We start from the raw sequence: 22,900 nt of genomic DNA, 5'->3' as shown, positions 1-22,900 counted from the left end.
TAAAAAATTAAAATAAAATAAAAAAAAAGAAAGAGGAAAGTTCGTACATAGTCTATACCGGTATATTTTTCCTAACTATTTTTACCATAGTTTGTTGGATTCACAGATGTAGAAACTGTGGCTATGAATGTCTGACAATACTGGGATACATTAAATAGGAGTGGTATTGTTGTTGTTCTTACACGCATTTCATTGGTTTGTTTTTATTTTTATGTCAATACCGGGGCTTAAAATCAGGACCTGGTGCTCGAGCTTTTTGCCTACAGACTGGAGCTCTGGGACTTGAACCACTTGTTTGCCTTTAGCTTTTTGTTGCTTAATGGGCGATCAAAGTCTCTGGCATTTGTCTGCACAGGACAGGTTTGAACTAGTAGCCTCAGATCTCAGCCTCCTGAGTGACTAGGAGAGAGGAATGAGCAATGGCTGCCTGACATAAAGTTTCTTTGTTATGTGCTTATTTCTATTGGACAGCACAGCTGTGGGACTTACAATAAACTAGTTTATATACCATGAAAAAAAATAAAATAAAATTTCTCAGGCTTCATTATTGTCAAGTTATAGCTATTTCCAGCCTTTGAGATTTAACAAATCTTTCTTAGATGATGAAAAATTGTATCACTTTAATTTAAAAACAGCACTATCCTTATAATGTACATGTAATTTGATTCAATGTTTTTTGAGTAATTAAGACACTTATTACAGTGTGGTATTCTCATAGGTATTTTCAGCTGTCCTGTTTGTACCACTCTCATCTCTAATAATTTGCATGTATGTGTTGTTTCCTCCAAATGTCAAACATCAAACTGAAATATTTGAGTACATGCTCATCAAAGTCACACTGGAAACAATCTGCCATTATCATACACCACTGTGAAAGAGGCCCTGCATTCTTTTAACAAGATAGATAAATAATGAAGACAAAAAATGGTAGAAAGGGAGTTTTTATAAAGACATTACCCATCTGAAGACTGTGATATATAGTAGGAGAATGGTAGATCAAAATCTACCATTGAAATCCTGCCATGGATCTAGTGTATATTTTAGTCATATTATCTTTATTTCTAATCATCAGTCCTCACTCAACTGTAAGGTGAAGCACTTGCTAACATCTTCACTCTTATCTCTTGATACTGTACAACTATATACTAAATTATGTACATAAGGTTCCAACTTGGTGTTAGATTATTAAGGAGCCAAGTAGAGGTGCTCAGAGAACTACTAGGGCCAGACTCACATTTTCACATTTTTTTTTTTGTCAGTCCCGGGTACTGTTCTTGGACACTTTTTGCTCAAGGCTAGCACTCTGCCACTTGAGCCACAGCAAGACTTCTGTTTTTTATTATTTTTTTTTTCTGTGTATGTGGTTCCAGGGAATCAAACCCAGGGCTTCATGCATGTTAGGTGAGCATGCTACCACTAGGCCACACTCCCATTTTCACATTTTCATTAGTAAACTCCTTTAAAATTTTCTCTTACATTAAACTAAACTCAATTTTGAGATTTAAAATAAATCTTAGTAGATTCAATTTTGAATTAAATTTGAACCTGATTTTATTATTCTTATTTTGAAATTACATGTATATTGGCTTTGCATACTTCAAAAGTAATTTGTGATTTAGAAAATTAGAGACATTCGAAAGATCAAATGCCTATTTTATTTTTTTTCCGTATATTTTTATTGTAATTAATAGAAGGGTTACATGATATTTGCCAGATAGATGGTGCATTAATTCCCATACATTGATACATTTTTGCATGTCTTGGTCCCCATTTCCCTCCCCCCCCACCCAACCCCTCATCTTGTTTTCACCCATTCCCTATCCAATTTCAAATAACCAAATACAAATATATCTGATGTATCAAGTAACAAAGTGAGATACTATAACAATATGAGATAACCAAGGGACAGCAAAAGAGATGAGAGATAACAATCATTCATTATATGGCTTATGTTTTCTATATCCTAGAGATCCTTCCATTTAGCGTCCTACTATATGGCCTTTTGTATGAAGGTTTTGCTCTACTGCAAATCTCTGCTAGGAGAGCCCAAGGTTTCTACTGATTATGACAAATGAGGGAAACCATTGAGCCTAAGTTCCTTTGAGTCTGGCTTACTTCACTTAATATGATCTTTTCTAAGTCTTTCCATTTCCTAACAAATGGGCAATGTCATTCTTTCTGACAGCAGCATAGAATTCCACTGTGTACAAATACCACAACTTGTTGATCCACTCATCAACTGAGGGACATCTAGGTTGGTTCCATATCTTTGCTATGGTAAACAGTGCTGCAATAAACATTGTTGTGCTGGTGGATTTAGTATGTCCTTGTTTCTGGATGATTGGTTAAATGCCAAGTAGTGGAATTGCTGGGTCATAGGGGAGCTCTATGTTTAGTCTTTTGAGGAATTGCCATACTGCTTTCCATAGTGGTTAAATGAGTTTGCACTCCCACCAACAGTGTAGTAGTGATCCCTCCTGGCCACATCCCCTTCAGCATGTGTTGTTATTAGTTTTCTTGATCCTGGCCATTCTAACTGGAGTGAGGTGGAATCTTAGAGTTGTTTTGATTTGCATTTCTTTTATGGCCAGAGATGTTGAGCATTTCTTCATGTGTCTATAGGCCATTTTTGTTTCTTCAGAGAAGACTCTCTTTAAGTCTTTGGTCCATCTTTTAATAGGATGGTTGTTACTTTGGAGATTATTTTTTGAGTGATTCAATTTTTTGAGCTGTTGATATATTTTAGATATGAGGCCTTTGTCTGTTGTATGGTTGGTGAAGATCTTCTCCCACTCTGTAGGCTTCCTAATTAGTTTACTAGCTATGTCCTTTGCCATACAAAAGCTCTGCAGTTTAATGCAGTCTCACTTATCCAGCCTTTCTCTGATTTGTTGTGATTCATGGTCCTTATTAAGAAAGTTTCGAGCTGTGCCAAGGAGGCCTAGTGTATCTCCTATTCCTTCTTGTAAAGTTTTCAGAGTGTCAGCTTTTACCTCCAGGTCTTTGATTCATTTGGAGTTAATTCTAGTACAGGGTGACAAAGAAGGATCCAACTTTAGTTTTCTGCAGGTGCTTAACCAGTTCTGCCAGCACCACTTGTTGAAGAGGCTATCTTTCTTCCATTCTATTTTTTTGACTCCCTTGTCAAAGATTAGGTGGCCACAGGTCTGTGGTTTAATATCTGGGTCTTCAGTTCTATTCCATTGGTCTTCAGGCCTGTTCTTGTGCCAGTACCAAGCTGTTTTAATAATTATAGCTCTGTAATAAAGTCTAAAGTTTGGTATTGAAATTCCTCCTGCACTGTTCTTTCTGCTAAGAAGTTTTTTTGCTATATGGGGTCTTTTATTATTCCATATGAAATTTTGGATTCCCTCTTCTATGTCTTTAAAGAGTGACATTGGGATATTGACGGGAATTGCATTGAATTTGTAGATAGCCCTTGGCAAGATTGTCATTTTCATGATGTTGATTCTTCCAATCCAGGAGCATGGGAGATTTTTCCATTTCCTCAGTTCTGCTTTAATTTCCTTTTTCAGGGTTTTAAAGTTTTCATCAAAAAGGTCCTTTACATTCTTAGTTAAGGCAATTCCTAGGTACTTGATTTTCTTTGAGGCTATTGTGAAAGGAGTTGCTTTCCTGATTTTTGCCTCATTCCTCTCACTGTTGGTGTAGAGGAAGGCAGTTGATTTTTGAGGGTTAATTTTATACCCTGCTACCCTTCCAAAGTTTTGAATCAGCTCAAGGAGCTTGGGAGTAGAGTCTATAGGATTCTTTAAATACAGGATCATGTCATCTGCAAAGAGGGAAAGTTTTACTTCCTCTTTCCCTATTTGGATCCCCTTTATGCTTGCTTCTTGCCTTATTGCACTGGCTAGGAATTCTAATACTATGTTAAAGAGGATTGGAGAGAGTGGGCATCCTTGTCTCATTCCTGATTTTAGAGGGAATGGCTTTAGCTTTTCACCATTAAGTATAATACTAGCTGTGGGTTTGTCATACACAGCCTTTATTATATTGAGGAATGTTCCATGGATTCCTAGTTTCTCCAGAGGTTTTAACATAAAGGGGTGTTGGATCTTGTCAAAGGCCTTTTCTGAATCTATTGAGACAATCATGTGATTTTTGTCCTTGCTCCTGTTGATGTGTTGAATTATATTAATTGATTTGCGTATGTTGAACCAGCTTTGCCTCATTGTGATGAATCCTGTTTGATCATAGTGTATAATTTTTTTGATGAGTTGTTGTAGACGGTTGGCCAGTATTTTGTTGAGAAGTTTTACATCGATGTTCATCAAAGAAATAGGTCTATAGTTCTCTTTCTTTGATGAATCTCTGTCTGGTTTGGGGATGAGGGTTATACTGGCTTCATAGAATGAGTTTGGTAAAGAACCTTCATTTTCAATTTCGTTGAAGAGCTTGAGGAGTATTGGTGTGAGCTCTGCTTTGAAGACCTTATAGAATTCAGCTGTGAATCCTTCTGGCCCTGGGCTTTTCTTAGGTGGAAGTTCTCTTATTGCCATTTCTATTTCAGTGCTTGAAATAGGTCTGTTGAGTTGGGTCAGTTCTTCTTGGTTCAGTGTGGTTATGTTAATATTGGCTAGGAATTCATCCATTTGTTGTAGATTCTCAAATTTGTTGGAGTAAAGGTTTGAGAAGTATTCCCTCATGATATTCTGGATCTTGGTAATTTCTGTCGTGATTTTACCATTTTCGTCTGTGATTTTATTTCGGTATGCTCTCTTCTTTTTTTGGTAAGATTTGCTAAGGGTTTGTCAATTTTGTTAATTCTTTCAAAGAACCAACTCCTTCTTTTTTTGATTCTTTATAGTTTTTTGGATTCCAATTCATTTAATTCTGCTTTGATTTTAATAATTTGCTTCCTTCTAGTGGGATTAGGGTTGGTTTGTTGCTCTTTTTCCAGGAGCTTAAGGTGAGACATTAAATTGTTGGTTTGCGATTTTTCCAATTTGTTATTGTAGGCACTCAGAGCTATAAATTTTCCTCTGAGTATTGCCTGTGCCGTGTCCCAAAGGAGCTGGTATTTTGTGTGCTCCTTTTTGTTAATTTCATAAACTGTTGGATTTCTTTTCTGATCTCTTCGATGACCCATTGGTGATTCAACAATGTGTTATTCAATCTCCATGAGTTACAGGGTTTTCGTTGGTGGAGTTGTGTGTTCAGTTCCGATTTGATGCTGTTGTGGTCTGAGAGTGTGCATGGAATAATTTCAGTGTTGCTGAATCTGTCCAGGTTTGTTTTATGGCCTAAAATGTGGTCTATTTTGGAAAATGTTCCATGTCTCACTGAGAAAAACGTATATTGTGTTGTTGCTGGGTGGAATATTCTGCAGATGTCTGTTAGATCTAGTTGGTCTATATAGTTGTTCAATTCTAAGGTTTCTCTGTTGAGTTTTTGCCTTGTTGATCTGTCCATAGGTGACAGTGGTGTGTTAAAGTCACCAACATTCACTGTGTTTCGATCTATGTATGGTTTTAGTGAAAGTAAAGTTTGCTTGATGAAGTTCGGAGCTCCAGGATTTGGTGTGTAGATATTTAGGATGGTTATGTCCTCCTGGAGGAAAGATTCCTTTAGTAGTATGTAGTAACCTTCTTTGTCTTTTCTCACTAATTTTAGTTTGAAGTCTTTTATCTGATATGAGGATGGCAGCTCCAGCCTGTTTATGGGGGCCATTAGCTTGATAGAGTTTATTCCAACCTCTCACTTTCAAAAATGTTTGTGTTTTTGGGTAAGATGTGTCTCTTGAAGGCAGCAGAATGATGGATCTTGTTTTTTGATCCAACTAGATAATCTATGCCTTTTAATTGGAGAGTTAGGTCCATTGATATTGAGAGTCAGGATTGAGAAATATTTATTAGTTCCTGCTATTTTTACAAGCTTTCATTAGGGCCTGTGTCTTGATAGTTTTTGTGGTACTTACATGTTATGAGTTTTAGGTGCCATGTCTTTCTCTGTATTACATTTGTGTTGGTTTTCCATGTGTAGAACATCTTTGAGAATTTTCTGTATTGTTGGTTTGTTGCTACATAATGTTGAAGCTTTTCCTTGGAATGGAATGTTTTTATTGTTCTTTCAGTTATGAATGAGAGCTTAGCTGGGTACAATATTCTTGGTTGGTACTTATTTGACTTCAGGGCATGGTATATATCATTCCAATCTCTTCTTGCTTGCATGGTCTCTGCTGAGAAATCTGGGGTTATTCTGATTGGTTTGCCTTTATAGGTGATTGTTCTCTTCTCCCTGACTGCTTTTAGGATTCTATCTTTGGCCTCTATTGATCCAGTTCGAATTATAATGTGGCGGTGGGATATCCTTTTCTGGTCAGGTCTGTTTGGGGTTCTAAAAGCTTCTTGTATCTGGATGGGCCTGCCCTTCTGGATATTTGGGAAGTTCTCTGAGATGATTCCCTGAAGTATATTTCCTATACCATTGACCTCTTTCTCTAGACCCTCCTCAATACCAATTAGCCTTAAATTAGGCTTCCTAATTGTATCTTGGACCTCCTGTAGTGTTTTCTCATATTTCCTAGATTTGAATTGACTCATTTTCTGTTCTTTTTCTATAACAACTAAATTATCTTCAACCCTGGAAATTCTCTCTTCTGCATTGTCTAACCTGCCATCAAAGCTATTTACTTTATTCTTCATCTCCCTTGCTTCTAATTGCTCATTTTTGATGCCTTGCATCTCTTGTTCTAGATCATGTATGGATTTCTTTAGCTCCTTGATTTCCATTTGAGTGGTTAGCTCAGCAGCTTTATTCTCTTTGGACATTTGTTGGAGTTCAGTCACCTTTTTGTTTGTGGATTCTATGAATTCATCCATTTTTCTTTGAAAAACCTTTATTATGGCCTCCTTTATGGCTTCCCCTTTTTCACATATCACCTTCTTTATGGTTTCCTCTTGTTTAGCTGTGGCTTCCTCCCTCATCTCTTTATGTTTTCACATTTTTTTATTAATGATGTTTATCAATTGCATTTGTATAGCACTTGGAAGGCTCTCCTTTAGATTTGCCACTGACTGCTCCATTGCCTGTTTATGTTGGGTAGGAGATGCTATTCCTTGATTTTACATTTTTCCTGAGTTTCTTGTCCTGCCCATTTGGGGATGAAAGCAAGATTAATACTAAACAAGATTATAATTTTTCAGATATAACCAACCTAGACCATTTTAGTTGGCTGACAATAAATAGATATTAGCTCTTTTAGATTGGTAATAACACTCTCCCTTTCTTTTTGTACACTTACATACAAATATAATACAATCACAGATGACCAATTTAGGACCAAAACAATAAGCCCCTTAATCCAATCTCTATTGTATTTAAGTCCCTCTGGACCTAGAGTATAATTGAACACCTAGATACACAACATTGCTCAACAACCATCAAATATAGATCTATGCATTATAAGAGTTGAAGGATGAACAGAGGACCAGAGATAGAAAAATAATATGAAAGACGACAAGGGAGGTAGGAAAAGAATAATAGAGTGTAAGAATATTATAGTAATGAAGAAAGGGTATCGTGTAAGGATAACTGACCTAAGGTGATAGACAGGTAGAGTATTTGTGTAGAAAGTTTAGATGAACTTAGATAAAACTTATCAAAATAAGAAGAGTAATAAGAAGGATATATAGAGAAAAGAGAGAGGTTGATATAGATTTCAATGATACCAATTTAAGAAAGAAAAAAAAGAAAAAAGAAACAAAACAGCAACAAAATAAAAGAAAACAGAACACACACACACACACACACACACGAAAACAAAAACAAAAACAAAAAAAGAAAAAAGGTGTGGGGAGATACCTCATTGTTCTGAGTTCTTACCCAAGTGATTCTAGGGTTGAGAACCCGGAGTTTAAAAAGCAGGTGACTGTATCAATGTAGCAATATGGATATCGTTTTTATTCAAACTGTACCCAGAGCTTTCACTATCTTTCTAGGAATGACCACAGTGACAGCAGGATTGCAGGAAAAGAGAGGAGAAAAAAAGAAAAAAAAAGGAATGAATCATAACATTAGAAAAAAAGGTGTAGGTTAAATGGCAAAGAGAAAAATAAGAACATTTAAAAATGCAAATGACATGGGGTAAAAAAATAAAAAAGGGTATTCTTCAGTTTTTTGTTTGTTTGTTTGTTTTTTGGTGGGGGGAGAGGTTAGGAAACTTCTGTCTCCACTAAATTCGGGATCTAAACACTTCATAAAGTCTTTTTCTCTTGTGATTTGGCTTTGCAGTTTTTTTGGATGAGATTGCTTGTTTGGTAAAACAGAGCTGAAAAATCTGCGGGCAGCTTTGTTTATCAGGTCTGCAGCGGGCGCGGGGTCTGGACTTTAGCAGTGCTGGGGTTGGATTTCTGGCTAAGGGATTTCTGGGAAATCCTTTGCCCTATAGGTTGGTGGCGCTGTCAGCAACACCTCTCAGGCTCCAATTGCTTTGGCCTGGGTCGTTGCCAGCAGTCAGGATGGAGCTGCTCTCAGCTGGTGGGGGAGGGGCTCCCTCCCAATGCCGTTCCCAGAGCAGAAGTGGAAACTTCTCCTTGGAGCTACTCACAAATTGCTGGATTGTCCGGTTCCGTGAAGCTGGCAAGTCCATGCATGGCCAGGTGTCGGCTCTGGGCTCGCCCAGGTCTGTGTGGCTCTGTCTGCAGCCAGCGGGTTTGCGCTGCTGTGGAGCACTGTCTCTGTTCTGATTCAGAAGAGCCTTTGTCTCCCTGGCTGTTCCGGCTGAGCTCCATGCTCTCTTTTTGCACTGGTACTCTTCCTTTTTTTCCTCTCTGCCTGAGTTCCCTGTGGTCCTAAAGCTTACTTAGGATCAATTTCTGGTCGAGGACTGTCTCCTGCACTGCCAGTACATGAATCTTGGCAGGGGCTCAGTACGTCTCACCCTGAACCGCCGCCATCTTCCACCGATCTCTCCTCTATTTTATTTTTACTATTCAAAGATAAAAACACTGATAATATTGTAACATGTATTTTTCTAATCATATATACTTGAGAGTTGACACATCTAAATGTGTATTTGGGTATTCATAAGTATATAGTACATATGTAGTGTACATATGAAAACAACAGAGTCATATACTGGCATTTTATTAATGTTGGTCGTGGTGGTGGGGCTTGAACTCAGGGCCTGGGAACTGTCCTTGAGCTTTTTCACTGAAGTCTAGTGCTCTACCACTTTGAGCCACAGTACCACTCCCAGTTTTTTGGTGGTTAATTAGTCTTACACACTTTCCTGCCTAACCTGGCTTTGAATCACAATCATCAGATGTCAGCCTCCTGACTAGCTAGGATTAGAAGCATAAGCCACCAGAACCACTCACATAGTGTTTTTACAATCTGCTTAGTTTCTTAAAATTTAATATGATTCATATAGGGCAAGTAGATATTTCCAGTACTGTGATTTATTTTGTTTCATTGTGGGGCTCAAATCTAGGATCTTGCACATGTTAAAAGATTCCATCACAGAGCTACACTTTAATCCTAATAGGATTATTTTTTATGGTTCTGACATGTTCCATCTCACCTTGATTTGAACCTCAGTTTGCAGTATAGTACATACATTACACTCATTATAAGCTTCATTTGCCAGCAATACTGAAATTTCAAGACTTTCTATTTTCCAGGGGCCTCTGGAGAAATCCTTACAAAGTTCTTCAGTTTCAGAAAGACAGAGAAATGTGGAGCACAAGGTGACTGCCATTAAAAACAGTGTCCAGGTGAGTAATCTTATATGGATACCTCGAAAGGCAACTTACTGTTCACACATTTGGAGCCTTTGTGCTGCAGGCCCAAACTTAGCATGTAGAGAAACCACTGGAAAATTGGTTAATAAGACAACTCCTCACACATACCTTGTTGGTTTATGGAGAATTTATTTGTGAGAAGCTTTTCAACTCCAAGTTGAACTCAGATTAGCTCTTTCTTCTTGAATATACTTTAGCACTTTATATTAAATGTGTCATATCATCCAAGTTGTTTTTATTGGCATAAAATTTTTTGTACCATTTCTTTATTACCCTTTGACTAGCTGAGGATCTCATCATGTCAGCCATTGATTATTGGCCAATTTTGTCTTTTTTCACCTCCAAATTCAGTCTGGTTGTATTAATTTCATTGCATAAACTAATGCTTCTGCATATGTATTTAATACCAGATACCCATTTAAGCAATTTAACTCACATGATCCTACAACAACTCCATGAGATAGAAACACTAAATATCCTCTTTCCTCTCCACTATTCCATTTTATAGATGGAGATACTGAAATGCAGAGATTTTCTCAGATTCACATAGCTTAATAAGTCAGAAAATTGAAATGCAAATTCTGACTTTTCTAGCTCAAAATTTGATACCTTCATTAAACCAGTAATTTAACTGATTGAAATTGAGAATTTGTGGAGAAAGGAAAACATCACCAGGTTTGGAGAAAAGCGAAGTCAAAATCTCAACAAGGAACAAGCAGGAGAAAGCCTGAGTATATGTTAAGATGTTAGAAAGAAAAAATATTTAGGCACAATGAATTACAGAATATTTGAAGGGAAACTTAGATTAAAAAATGATTACTATTAATGCATAGTTTAACAGAACTGCCCCCAAAGACTATAAGATAGTAAAAAAAAACATGTTTTCCCCTTTAAAAGTTCTTTTCCATCACTTGAAATGAAGAGAGAAGTAAGGAATGAAATTTCAAATAATTCCTTTCCAAACACAAAGATAAAGGTAGTTGGAAGAGCAAGTTCAGCCTGATTCTTCTAATGTTTTTCAATTTTGATATGAATTAGCTCTTCAAGTATTCAGGCCACTATAATCTTCTGATGCCATTGGAAATTGAAGCACCAGTGTATTATTTTAAAATGCTTCTGATATTGTTTAATCGCCATGCTTAGTCACTGCAATATACTTTGTTATTTTCTTTTGACTGGGTGATTTTCTTTTGTGTAAAGATGACAGAACAAGATACCAAATACTTGGAAGACCTGCAAGATGAATTTGACTACAGATATAAAACAATTCAGACAATGGGTAAGTTTGTGTTCTGCCCGCAACTTTACTGAGGGACATAAAAGCAACATTACTGTTAGGATTTCTCCTTACTGACAGAGTTGATAAAGCAAATTTTACCTGCTTCTTTAAATGAGCTTTTTTTGTTTAAGTAGGATGTAGTAAAGCATATTACTTTGTTTTTGCCTTTTCTCTCTGCATATATATATACATACATACAATTTTATGTTTATGTATTACCATATGTTACTATCCAATTGCAAATAAATTACAATTTCATGGAACATCACTCCTACTTCAATATGCATCTCCTCCAAGTATGAATATTCTCCAAAAGAATCAAAATACCACAACTAATGAAAGCAAAATAGCTGCCTAATATGATTACTATATAACCTCTGGGTGTTTCTTTTAAATATAATCCTGAAAAATTATAAAATAGAAATGTGCTTCATGAAAGAAAATTTAGAAAATAAAAAAGAGCCTTAAAAGTATAAATCACAGAAAATGACAAATCTATAGATAGCCTTTTCCCTGTATATTTACATATAAGAACATATTTACATATATGCTCATTTTTTATTTTTAATCTTCCTTAAGTTCTGTGCTCCAAACATTCTTGCAGATATACCTGCGGATATACCACATATAAAGTAAAGAATACAGAATTACCAGAAAAATAAAAATCAAATTGTACAAAATCCTTTGTTTCCATAGCCTAGGAGTTTGTTTCAATATATACATTATCTTACATAAATATGAAGAAGTACTTAGGCATTGCACCTTTGTGATGCTCTCCTAAGACTATCCTCTTTTGGTCTCACTGTATGTGAGTATCTAAAATCATGTGTAAACTATACTTATTTAAAAGAAAATAAAACAACTTTGTGTAGAGTTTTGTGTATTTCATGTTAAAGTTTCCCATGCCAAAAACTTTCAGAACTATGCTTTTAATAACTGTGTAACTAATGGAGTTCTATGCTTCCATTACAAAGAATGACATTGCCCCATTTGTAAGGAAATGGAAAGACTTGGAAAAAATTGTATTAAGTGAAGTAAGCCAGACCCAAAGAAGAATAGGTTGCATGATATATATATATATATATATGATTTATATATATATGAATGAATATATATATGTATACACACACACTTTTTGCCAGTCCTGGGGCTTGAACTCGGGGCCTGGGCACTGTCCTTGGACATTTTTTGCTCAAGGCTAGTGCTCTGCTACTTGAGCCACAGTGCCACTTCCAGCTTTTTCTGAGTATGTGGTGTGGAGGAATTGAACCCAGGGCTTTGTGCATGCTAGGCAAGCACTCTACCACTAGGCTATGCTCCCAGCCTGAAATTACTGTACATAAAAAAAGCTGGTGCTGAGGCTCAAGTGGTAGAGCTCTAGCCTTGAGAGTCTCCAAGGACAGTTCTCAGGCCCTGAGCTCAAGTCCAGGACTGGCAAGCAAATAAAAATAAATATTTAAAAAAATCACCGAATAGGTCAGATACAAGTCTTAAATTTAACAGTATTTTCTTTCTTAAGATCTTGAAAATGCATTGTGAAGGAACATGTTCAGTTTCTTTTTCTCTTGGGTAAGGTATTGTTTTTCTAGCCTCTTCAGTATGTTTTGATTTTCATGAAATACCATTCAACATGTCCATGACTTTGTATTTTGTCCTTTAAAAAGAAATAGCACAAACACAGCTTTAGCCAAGGACCTATGATCCTAAAAGGGTTTGGGATAACTGTAAATGTAATCAAGCAATATAGCTTTTGAAGACAACCTCATCTGAAATTCCATGTATAAACTTACATAAACTATCAACTAAGAAATTGGAATATAACAAAATACACTAAACATAAAAGCTATTTTAAATTTAGGATATGATTTCAGTTACTTTAGTATTTCTGTTATACATGTGCTTTATAAAGACTAAAATGATCGTTTTAGTTTCCTCAATCAATATGTATTTATTTTGCTTGTGTACTGTGCCTATTATAAGAGAAATGAAAGATAATCAGGAAGATAAATTATAGTGAAGACAGGAAATTATCTGGTGAAATTTTCAATTGATAGAGATTATTTAAACAAGATTTTTACCACATATGGCATCTAAGAGTGATTTGTTGAATTATTATATCCAGGATACATTCCTGAAGATTTGTGTTATTTTATATAGAAATTTGCCATAATATTGTTCTGGGCTACTTATTTATAATTACACAAGTCAGATCATCTAAGTTCTCATTTTTTATGACAAGACACACTTGTTGACACTTGTTTGATGACACACTTGTTTAATTGCTATATTGATAAAGCATAATGTTTACATTAAATGTTTGTCTATTGCATCTGAAGCTATCAGTCTTTTGTTTTAGATATTTTTCCTCAATTTTCTCTTTTCCAACTTCTAGTTTTACTTCAAAGCAAGCCTATTTTTCAAAGAAATAGGGGAAATAAAAGGACTTAATCTTCATTCATTCTTGAGGGTAACCAGGTAGTTAGTTACTCATACCTTCTGAGAATGAGTAGATCAGGAGGATGGGCAAAGACAAAAGAATGGGTGAAATATGATTTCACAGTGGCTACAAAGGGAAGCAGCAAAGATTATCTTTAAGGAAGAAGAACCCGATAAGCAACACATTATAGGAACTGTTTCTTAAACTCTTCCTTCCATCACCAAAAGAACTGCATAAAGAAGGGTTTCCAGCCGGGTAAGGTGGCTCACGCCTGTAATCCTAGTTACTCAGGAGGCTGAGTTCTGAGGATCCTAGTTCAAAGCCAGCCCCAACCCAGAAGACCATGAGACATTTATCTATAATTAATCACTAGAAAACCGGAAGTGGTGCTGTGGCTCCATGGGTAGGGTGGTAGCCTTGAGCTGAAGAGCTCAGGGACAGTGCCCAGGCCCAGACTTCAAGCCCTATGACCACCCCCCCTCCAGAAAAAAAAGGGTTTTCCTTCTAAATCGGTAGGAAAAGAGGATCTCTACCACATGTCTAGATGAAATTCTTTCTGGCAAAATTAGGTCATTGGATTGAACTTCCAAGTTTAACTCTCGTTCCATCTAGTTCTTTGAGCCTAGGTCCCTCCAGACCTCTCCAGGGCTGGTTTAGAACAGCTGCTTGAGGCAGACTTGGCTTTCAGGAGTGGAGAACTGTAGCCTTCAAATTGTATTTCTTTTCCTCTGTAGATCAGGGTGACAAAAATAGTCTGCTAATGAATCAGGAAGTATTGACACTGCAAGAAATGCTGAATAGCCTGGACTTCAAGAGAAAGGTGAGTGGAGACCGGAGTGACCACTTGTCCACGTTCCTCCTTTTCCTAAATCTAATCATACAGAAAGCAAGCAAGTTCTTAGACACTCACAATTGCCTGAACACGAATGAGTAAGGATTCTAAGAACCTCACTTTGCTATTAGACAAACTTCTCTTAATAACTTGGCAAAGCCAAACCTCTCTGGAGCTCATGTCATGCATAGATACATGGTAACTATCACATATTTCAAGAGGGATACTCAGTTGTGGGTTTTGTTTTTTCTGTTTCAGATGCGGCTATTTTCATGGTATTAATGTTGAGAGTGGTTCCACTGTGCATAAATAATTACTTTATGACTATTATTTTTTTTTGTTTTTATCAGTGAACTCAGTGCCTGAGCACTGTCCTTGGACATTTTTTGCTCAAGGTTAGAGCCTTGCCATTTGAGCCACAGCAACCCTCCCAGCTTCTTCTGTGTATGTGATACTGAGGAATCGAACCCAGGCCTTTGTGCATGTTAGGCAAGCACTTTACCAGTAGGCTACTCTCCTGGTCCTGAATATTAAACTTTTATGGGAAGAAATAGTGTTCTAGTTTTGCTTTTGAGAAATGACAAATTCTCAAGATTTCAGAATAGTTCATTTGCAACTTAATATTCAATCTAACCTCTCCCCAGGAAGAGGAAGAATTGTTTTTGTTTTGTCTGCTTGGTTCAATGAGAAATTTTTTTCAAAATGGTAAACATCTCTATTTCAATTTTCTAACTCTTTGAAGGAAAATGAAATTTGTATTTAACCTTTAACTGGTAAATCAATAGTTAACTTTAAAAGTTGAGCTTATTTCTGTAAAGGAATTTGTATATATATGAGTAAATATAAACTTAGGTTTAGCCAGGTGCCAGTGGCTCATGCCTATAACCCTAACTAGATCTCAGGAGGCTGAGATCTAAGGATTACAGTTCAAAACCAGCCTGGGTATGAAAGTCTATGAGAATCTTATCTCCAATTAACCACCAGAAAACTGGAACTGGTGCTGTGACTCAAGTGGTAGAGCACCAGTGTTGAGCTGAAGAGCTCAGAGAGAGCACCCAGGTCCAGAGTTCAAGCCCCACAACCAACAAAAATAGATAATAAAAAGAACTTATTTTTACTGTGCAACTAATTATAAACAGGTAAAAATTGGTTTATAAGAACACAGTAGTTGCTCCAGGAAAAAATTTAATATTTTATGCATAATGTGTGCTATTTAATACATGGTGCTCTAACTTAGAAATAAAATTTTAAGACAAAAAGGAACCTTGGAGGCAATTCAGTGCACCTTCTGACAGTACAGATTAGGTGACAAGTTCTTTTGTCCCATTCACATAGCCATGGCAAAGTCAGAACAGAAATGTTCATCTTATACTTAGGCATTTGGAAGTTTTCCTTTCCCAATATGCCTCCCCAAATCCAAATACAGTTCTAGTAAAAAAAAAAATAAAAATAACACAGAATCCGGGTACTGGTGGCTTATGCCTATATAACTAGCTATTCAGGAGAAAGAGATTTGAGGATCATGGTTCAAAGCCAGCTCAGGCAGGAAAGTCTGTGAGACTTTTATCTCTGGTTAATTACCAGAAAACCTGAAGTGGTGCTGTGACTAAAAGTGGTAGAGCTCTAACCTTGAGCAAAAAGCTCAGAGACAGCGCCCAGATCCTAATTTCTATCCCTACAATCAACCCCCCCCCCCAAAACACAGAAAGGATCAAATTTTAGTCAGGATATTTGCAAGTAAATGAATAATCATATTTAGAAAAATGAAGTTACATTTGTAAACATTCTTTAAATATTTGGTATTATGACTACAAGACTCAATGTTGTCCCAGAAATGACCAATTCTGCATACTCACACTGAAAACATACTGTGAGAATGTGAAACTCTGGCCATTCTTCTTACTTCATGTCTTCATTTCATTGCAATAGTGTCATTTAAAAGCCAGTGCATGGCAAAAAAAAAAGCAAAACTATTTGTTCAAATGGTGGTTTGTTTGGCAAATCTCTTCATGCATCATCTTTGCTTTTAGGAAGCTCTCAGTAAGATGACACAAATAGTAAATGAAACAGACCTGCTAATGAACAGCATGCTGACTGAAGAGCTGCAGGACTGGAAGAGGAGGCAGCAGATCGCGTGCATCGGAGGTCCTCTGCATAATGGGCTCGACCAGCTTCAAAACTGGTAAAGTCACTTGACTAGTTTTTAGTGAAAACCATAGGGAGTTTAAAATAACAACAAAAACACAAGCAACACACACACACACACACACACACACACACACACACACACACACACACACACACACAAACCTTTACTGTCTCTCAGCCAGAAAATACAGGAGCTTTCTGACTAGCAACTGAAAACTCTGTAGTCGTACAGCTCCAACTCTGAGCTTGGGTGCTGACCTTGAGCTCCTTTTTGCTCAAAAATAGTGCTCTACCACTTGAGCCACAATGCTACTTCCAGCCTTTTCTGTGATTATATTGGAGACTTTCTTGCCCAGGCTAGCTTTGAACTGCAACCCTCATGCCTCAGCCTCCTAAGTAGCTAGAATTACAGGTGTGAGCCACCAGTACCCAACAGAGATAGAATTTTATATGTGTCCTTTATTTGGGGAGGAAAATGAAGCATTCATAGAACCTACAAGCTATCATTCTTGAAACACTCAAATGGAATGTTGAGCACTATTTTCTCTCCCAGTCATTTCAAAACCTTGAGAACAGAGGTATCTTAATTTTAAGTATATATCTTAAGACACCAGAGTTAAACATTAATTTTTTATTTTCAACAGACATTTATTTTGTTAAGGAGTTAATTCTAGGATTCAACATTTCTACTAAAAATGACTAATTTCAAGAGATGTTATATTTAACAGTGACTGTAGTTAACCTCTTATATAGTTGAACATTAGTTTAAAAAAATAAATTTGAGGTCAGGAGTTTGGCCTCGTGGTAGTGTGTGTACCTAGCATGCATGAAGACTTGGGTTCGATTCCTCGGTGCCACATACATAGAAAAAGCCGGAAGTGGTGCTCTGGTTCAAGTGGCAGACCACTAGCTTTGAGAAAGCCCAAGGACAGGGCTCAGGCTCTGAGTTCAAGCTCCAGGACTGGCAAAAAAGTAGATTTTAAGTGTTTGTACCAAAAAATAAAATAAAAACAACTATTAAGGTAATTTGTGTTATTGAGTTTCAGATTAGGCATCCCAATGTGCAAAAACATAGTAAAACATTATGTTGTAGACCTCAAATTTCACTTCACAATTTAAAAAAATATTTATTGGGTGCTAGTGTTTCATGCCTCTAATCCTAGGTGAGATTTAAAGATCATGGTTTGAAGCCAGCCCTAGTAGATAGGAGCTGTGGTTCCAGTCATAGATTGCTAGCCTTGAGCAAAGAAACTCAGGGACCGTACCTGAAAACTAAGTTTGAGCCTCCAGACCAGCAAAAAAGATATTTACAAATTTTTAGCATACATTACACCCCTTATTTATGTATACACATGCAATTGCATTGTAAGATAAAACTGTTTATGGGAGTTTTCTACCTTGTAAATACTCAGTAAAACCATTTCATTGAATGAACACTTGGAAAAATAAAAGAACAAAATATTCAGCTAAAATATAAAATTATACCTTTTTGTCTCCAATATTGAGGATTGAAGTCTCCCAATTGAACCACCACAGCTCCAGTTTTTTGGCTTACAGGTGTTTATTTGTTTGATTTTATTTTTGTTTTTGTTTTTAAATCAAACCAGATCTCTAGCTTTTGCCAGAGCTAACTTTGGACTTGAATTCTCCTACCTCTGCCTTCTGAGTAAATGGGATTACAGGCTTGTACTACCACATCTTAGAATTGCCTCCTAAAAGAATTTTTTTTTTTGCCAGTTTTGTGCTTGGGCTCAGGGCCTGAGCACCGTCCTTGGACTTTCTCAAGGCTTAGCACTCTACCACTTGAGCCTCAGCACCACTTCCAGCTTTTTTTCTATGTATGTGGTACCAAGGAATTGAACCCGGGTCTTTGTGCATGCTAGGCAAGCACTTTAACCACTAGGCCAAACTCCCGGCCCTTCCTAAAAGAAAATTTTAATACAAGCATAGTTAATACAAATCACATAGTTAATTGTTACCCTCTCTCATGAAAAGCTCTGGCTGATGAGGTATGCTTATCCAGTAAGGAGTGTGTAAGCCAAGCTCAGAGACACAAATGGTACATGTTTTCCTACACATGCAAAAGGTAGATCTAAAGTAATCTGGGAAATGGTCAATTATACAGAATTGTAGGCATTTGCACAATGAGACTAAAGGAGGACTCTGCAGAGGAAAAGGGGGACGCAATGCCTCTGACCTTACAAAATGAGAAGTAATAAGGAAGAGGGCTCAGGTTTTTAAAAAAAATACACATTTTCTATGGGGAAGTATTTGATTCTCCAATTCTACTATACTCTATTGATATGAAAATAATATAAACTATCAAGAATACGAATAATAATTAGTACAAGAAACTAGCAGAGACTGGATAGTTCTTTCCATAGCATTTTATGTATAATATATTACACAGAAAGAATTGTTGTTGAGCCAAATGGACTTATGGATTGAAATGAAGTGTCTCCCCCATGAGTATTTCTTGTTCTTCCCTATTCTTCTGATTCAAGCCACCACTTCCATTTTTGAGATGAGATCACCACACAGTGAATAGAAGTACACACATTGCTAAAACTGTGCATCATTTGCCAGAAAACTCATTGGTCATTTCTAATACTAAAAACTTGGAACTTGAACACACACATGTATGTATGCACATACATATGTAAACACATATATGTGTGTAGGATGGAGTCAGTTTTAAATTTTTCACTATTCTTACACTACTCTTCTTTCACTATTTTTTACACTATTCTTCATGTCATGTTTCTGTGGTCTTAAATTTGCTCATTTTTTTAGTGAATGTCACATATATGCTCAAGAGGTTTAAACAAAGGCCAATTAAAAGGTATTTGATTCTAGGTATTGACAAACTTTCATACATGGTATCTGTAATTGAAAGTATAAATTAGAAAACTAAAACCTTTTCACATATATAATGCATATTCAAGGAATATACATTCAAGGAATAGATTAAAGAACTGTCACTAACCTTAATTGGAATTAAGTGATTCAATAACAACTTAAAAATTGCTTAATAAGTGACTATTTGTGAAACATGAACAGTTATTAAAAGCATTCAATCACTAAATGGCTCTCATTTTCTGTTCGATAGCTTTACCCTATTGGCAGAAAGCCTTTTTCAACTCAGAAGGCAATTGGAGAAATTAGAAGAGCAATCTACCAAAATGACATATGAAGGCGATCCTATCCCAGTGCAAAGAATACACCTTCTGGAAAGAGTCACCTTCTTGATCTACAACCTTTTTAAGAAGTAAGTGAGGTGTTAATCAGTGTAAGTCTCTCCAGCACCCTCAGCACTGCAGAGCTGTGAGGACACCTGCCTGAGTTTCTGGTGTTTAAGTGAAAGAGTGCCAGAAAAGCACTGAACAATGAGTCTCAGGAAGAAGTGAATACAACCTTCAGAAAGTCCCAGAAACTACATTTCTATTCCCTATGACCTCCTCCCCCACAATGTTTCTCCTATTAACTGACTCAGTTTTCCATGGACTAACTCCCCCATATCACCCATTTTACATTTTAGCAAAGATTTTAAGGGTTTCTTCTTAAGTGAAGGGAGGGGACCTTTCGTGCTTAGAAGTTCATTGATGAAAACAATAGGTATCAGAAATCCTAATATTCAACCCAAAATGACATAAAATTTTTACTAATGCCTCAAGTAATTAATTATTGTTGCTAATTAGGGAAAATCTTTAGGTATTTTCTTGTCTTCTTGTAAATGATTTATGGGGAACTGTTGGAAAAATTAGCATTCAGTGGGAGGTTTGAACACCTCTTAGGTGTAGAAAAATTAGACTTTAGTAGACAGTAGTATCCTGTTTTCCTGTAGTTTCCTGTAGTCTATATTCTCAAATAACACACTTTATTTTTCCTCTTCATTTAGTTCATTTGTGGTTGAACGACAGCCCTGCATGCCAACCCACCCTCAGAGGCCAATGGTACTTAAAACTCTCATTCAGTTCACTGTAAAACTGAGGTAGGCAGACCACATCCTATTGTTTCATGTCCATAAAGTCCTAGCTACTGTGCTTTACATTCAGCTATTTTTTTTTATTGAGCACATGCTGTTGGCTCAGCACTGAGCTTTGATAAATTCCAGAAAAACATAGACAGCCCTGCTTGTCAAGACCTTGACAGTGTAGGATATTAATGAGGACATGAGAGATATTAGCATGAAAGTGTGATTAATTGCTGAAAAAATAATCTTTGGAGAGGACTGGAGAGATGAAGAAGAACATTGCAGAAGAGTCAGCCTGAAGAATTAATGACTTTGGATCCTGTTTTATAACAGTGTGGACCAGGGAGAAATAGAATAGAGAAGACAGTTGGGGAACAGACTGTGGAGATGTTGAATATCCAGTCCAGGAAATGTGGTAGCACATTCTTTCTGTGATTTCCTAGGATTTTCACAAACAGAACACTACAATTCTCAGTATGTCTCTTCCTGTACACCTAACTTAAAAACCTATGGCTTTGTTAGTCCTTTTCTTTGTTTTAAAGATGTTTTCCATTAGCATGAACAATCAAAAAGTTTAAGTTTGCTCCAAGATATGTATAATACCTTTAGACTAGAGGCATGGTTTAAAAGTGGTAGAATGCCAGCCATAAGCAAACAAAGCCCTACAAAGAGCACAAAGTCCTGAGTTTAAGCCTCAGATGTTGAAGGTGACAGTGCCAATAAGGGGAAGTGGGATGGAGAAGTGGCAGACATTCTACCTTTACTCAAGATATTAGACTGTGTTACTCAACACGTTAGACTGTGTTATGAAGACCCTGTCTTCTTCCTGAGTGCTGAGTGCTCTGTGATATCTGAACTGTTTCCTCGCTATCTTGTAGATAGTCTATTATTAACTATGCAAGAGTTTCCCAGAAACCCTTCTACCATAGCCTCACATCTTCCCATTTCAAAGGGAGAGATGAAATTCTGATACCAGTCTTTGCCGTCAGTATCTTGGAGGGAAGCACATCCTTCCTGCAGCAGGATAGAAGGGAAGAGGCGACTACACATCATCTTCATCAACTAATATCAAGGACCTTTTACTCCCTATACCAATCCTGTGCTTTGTATAGGATACTTAAGGAATCTGTGCAATAGTCCACATACCTTTCAGTTTGAGCTGTCTGTGATCTATTTTAGGCCTCTAAGGCTGATGAATTTTGCCATACTTTCAGTATTCCATCTTTCTTTAATCTATGCAAAGTCATACCCACATTTCTCCTTTCCCCAGTCTTTGTTATAGCAGTTTCCAGGTACTGGGCCTATACTGAGTGTACATGAGGAGCTCGATGTATGTAAAGTGGATGAGTAAGGCTTGTGAATGCATGAATGAGTGTATTCACATCTGCAGCTTAGTGAGTCCACAGAGACACAACATACACTCTGAGGAGGCTAGGAGAGTGAGAGAATGGGGGTGGGTGGCTGACAACAAAAGGAATGAAAGGAACTCTGTCACTTAATTGTTAGAAGTAAGATTATTTTTTCTATCGGTTGTGGGGCTTGAATTCTGGGCCTGGGTATTGTCTTCGAGCTCTTCAGCTCAAGGCCAGTGTTCTACCCCTTGAGCCACAGTGCCACTTGCGGTTTTCTGGTGGATAATTGGAGTGATAAGAGTCTCATGGATATTTTAGTGCCTGGGCTGGCTTTGAACTGTGATCCTCAAATCTCAGCCTCCCAAGTAGCTAGGATTACAGGCATGAGCTCTTGCACCCGGCTGAAGTAAGATCTTTTTAAGTTATGAACATCTTTTTTGCTGTTCCATAAAATATAGTATATGTCTAGAAATTTCAAATGTTATTAAATTTGAATTTCTCATTCATATCAGAGACGGAGTCTTCTCAATATTTTCATCATAAAACACTTAAACCATTTACGTTTACAAAATGCCTTTAACAATAGTAGTCTAATATGGAACTATGCTAATAGGCTTGTGAAGAATATTTCTTCTATCTATACATTTCACTCAGATTTGGATGTTAGGCAAAAATATACAACTGTTCTTTTTGTTTCTGATTGAGCCAGTTTATTAGCTAGCAAACATCAACTGAAAGACTATGCAAACATTTTTCAAATATATGTCAATGATATTAAGTGGTTGATGTCAATGTTAGTACTAAAAGATGAAAGAGGAATCATGTATTAAAAACACATCATTATTAAATTTTAAAAAAAATTTAAAAAAACATCATTATATAACCGGAAATAATGTAAGATAAATTTATATGTATATGCCATAAATATATTTCCTTAAATGTCAAAAATCTTTTTGACACTTAATTTTTAACTTTGATTCTTTTTTTCCAGACTTCTAATAAAATTGCCAGAACTAAACTATCAGGTAAAGGTTAAAGCATCAATTGACAAGTAAGTTTTCTAATTTCATTTGAAAATATAGCAATGTAAGATTGTTCTTAATTCATATAGTAAT

The 22,900-nt window shown here is 36.6% G+C and overlaps 1 protein-coding gene across 4 annotated transcripts in view; it reads left to right on the top strand.

The window, feature by feature from the left end:
* The window catches only part of Stat4 (signal transducer and activator of transcription 4), a 116,457-nt gene that overhangs the window by 67,256 nt on the left and 26,301 nt on the right, over positions 1-22,900 (top strand). For all 4 annotated transcript variants that reach the window (XM_090354502.1, XM_090354501.1, XM_090354500.1 and 1 more), the window contains 7 exons: positions 9,645-9,737; positions 10,965-11,043; positions 14,215-14,300; positions 16,343-16,494; positions 19,570-19,728; positions 20,359-20,451; positions 22,777-22,836. In XM_090354502.1, the coding sequence (XP_090210628.1) occupies positions 9,645-9,737; positions 10,965-11,043; positions 14,215-14,300; positions 16,343-16,494; positions 19,570-19,728; positions 20,359-20,451; positions 22,777-22,836 (722 nt within the window). The remainder of the gene's footprint in view (positions 1-9,644; positions 9,738-10,964; positions 11,044-14,214; positions 14,301-16,342; positions 16,495-19,569; positions 19,729-20,358; positions 20,452-22,776; positions 22,837-22,900) is intronic.

Source organism: Megascapheus bottae, chromosome 21 (genome assembly GCF_031878675.1).
Source record: "Megascapheus bottae isolate mThoBot1 chromosome 21, mThoBot2.hap1, whole genome shotgun sequence".
Taxonomy (NCBI): domain Eukaryota; kingdom Metazoa; phylum Chordata; class Mammalia; order Rodentia; family Geomyidae; genus Megascapheus; species Megascapheus bottae.
This window is presented reverse-complemented; position numbering and strand designations above follow the sequence as displayed.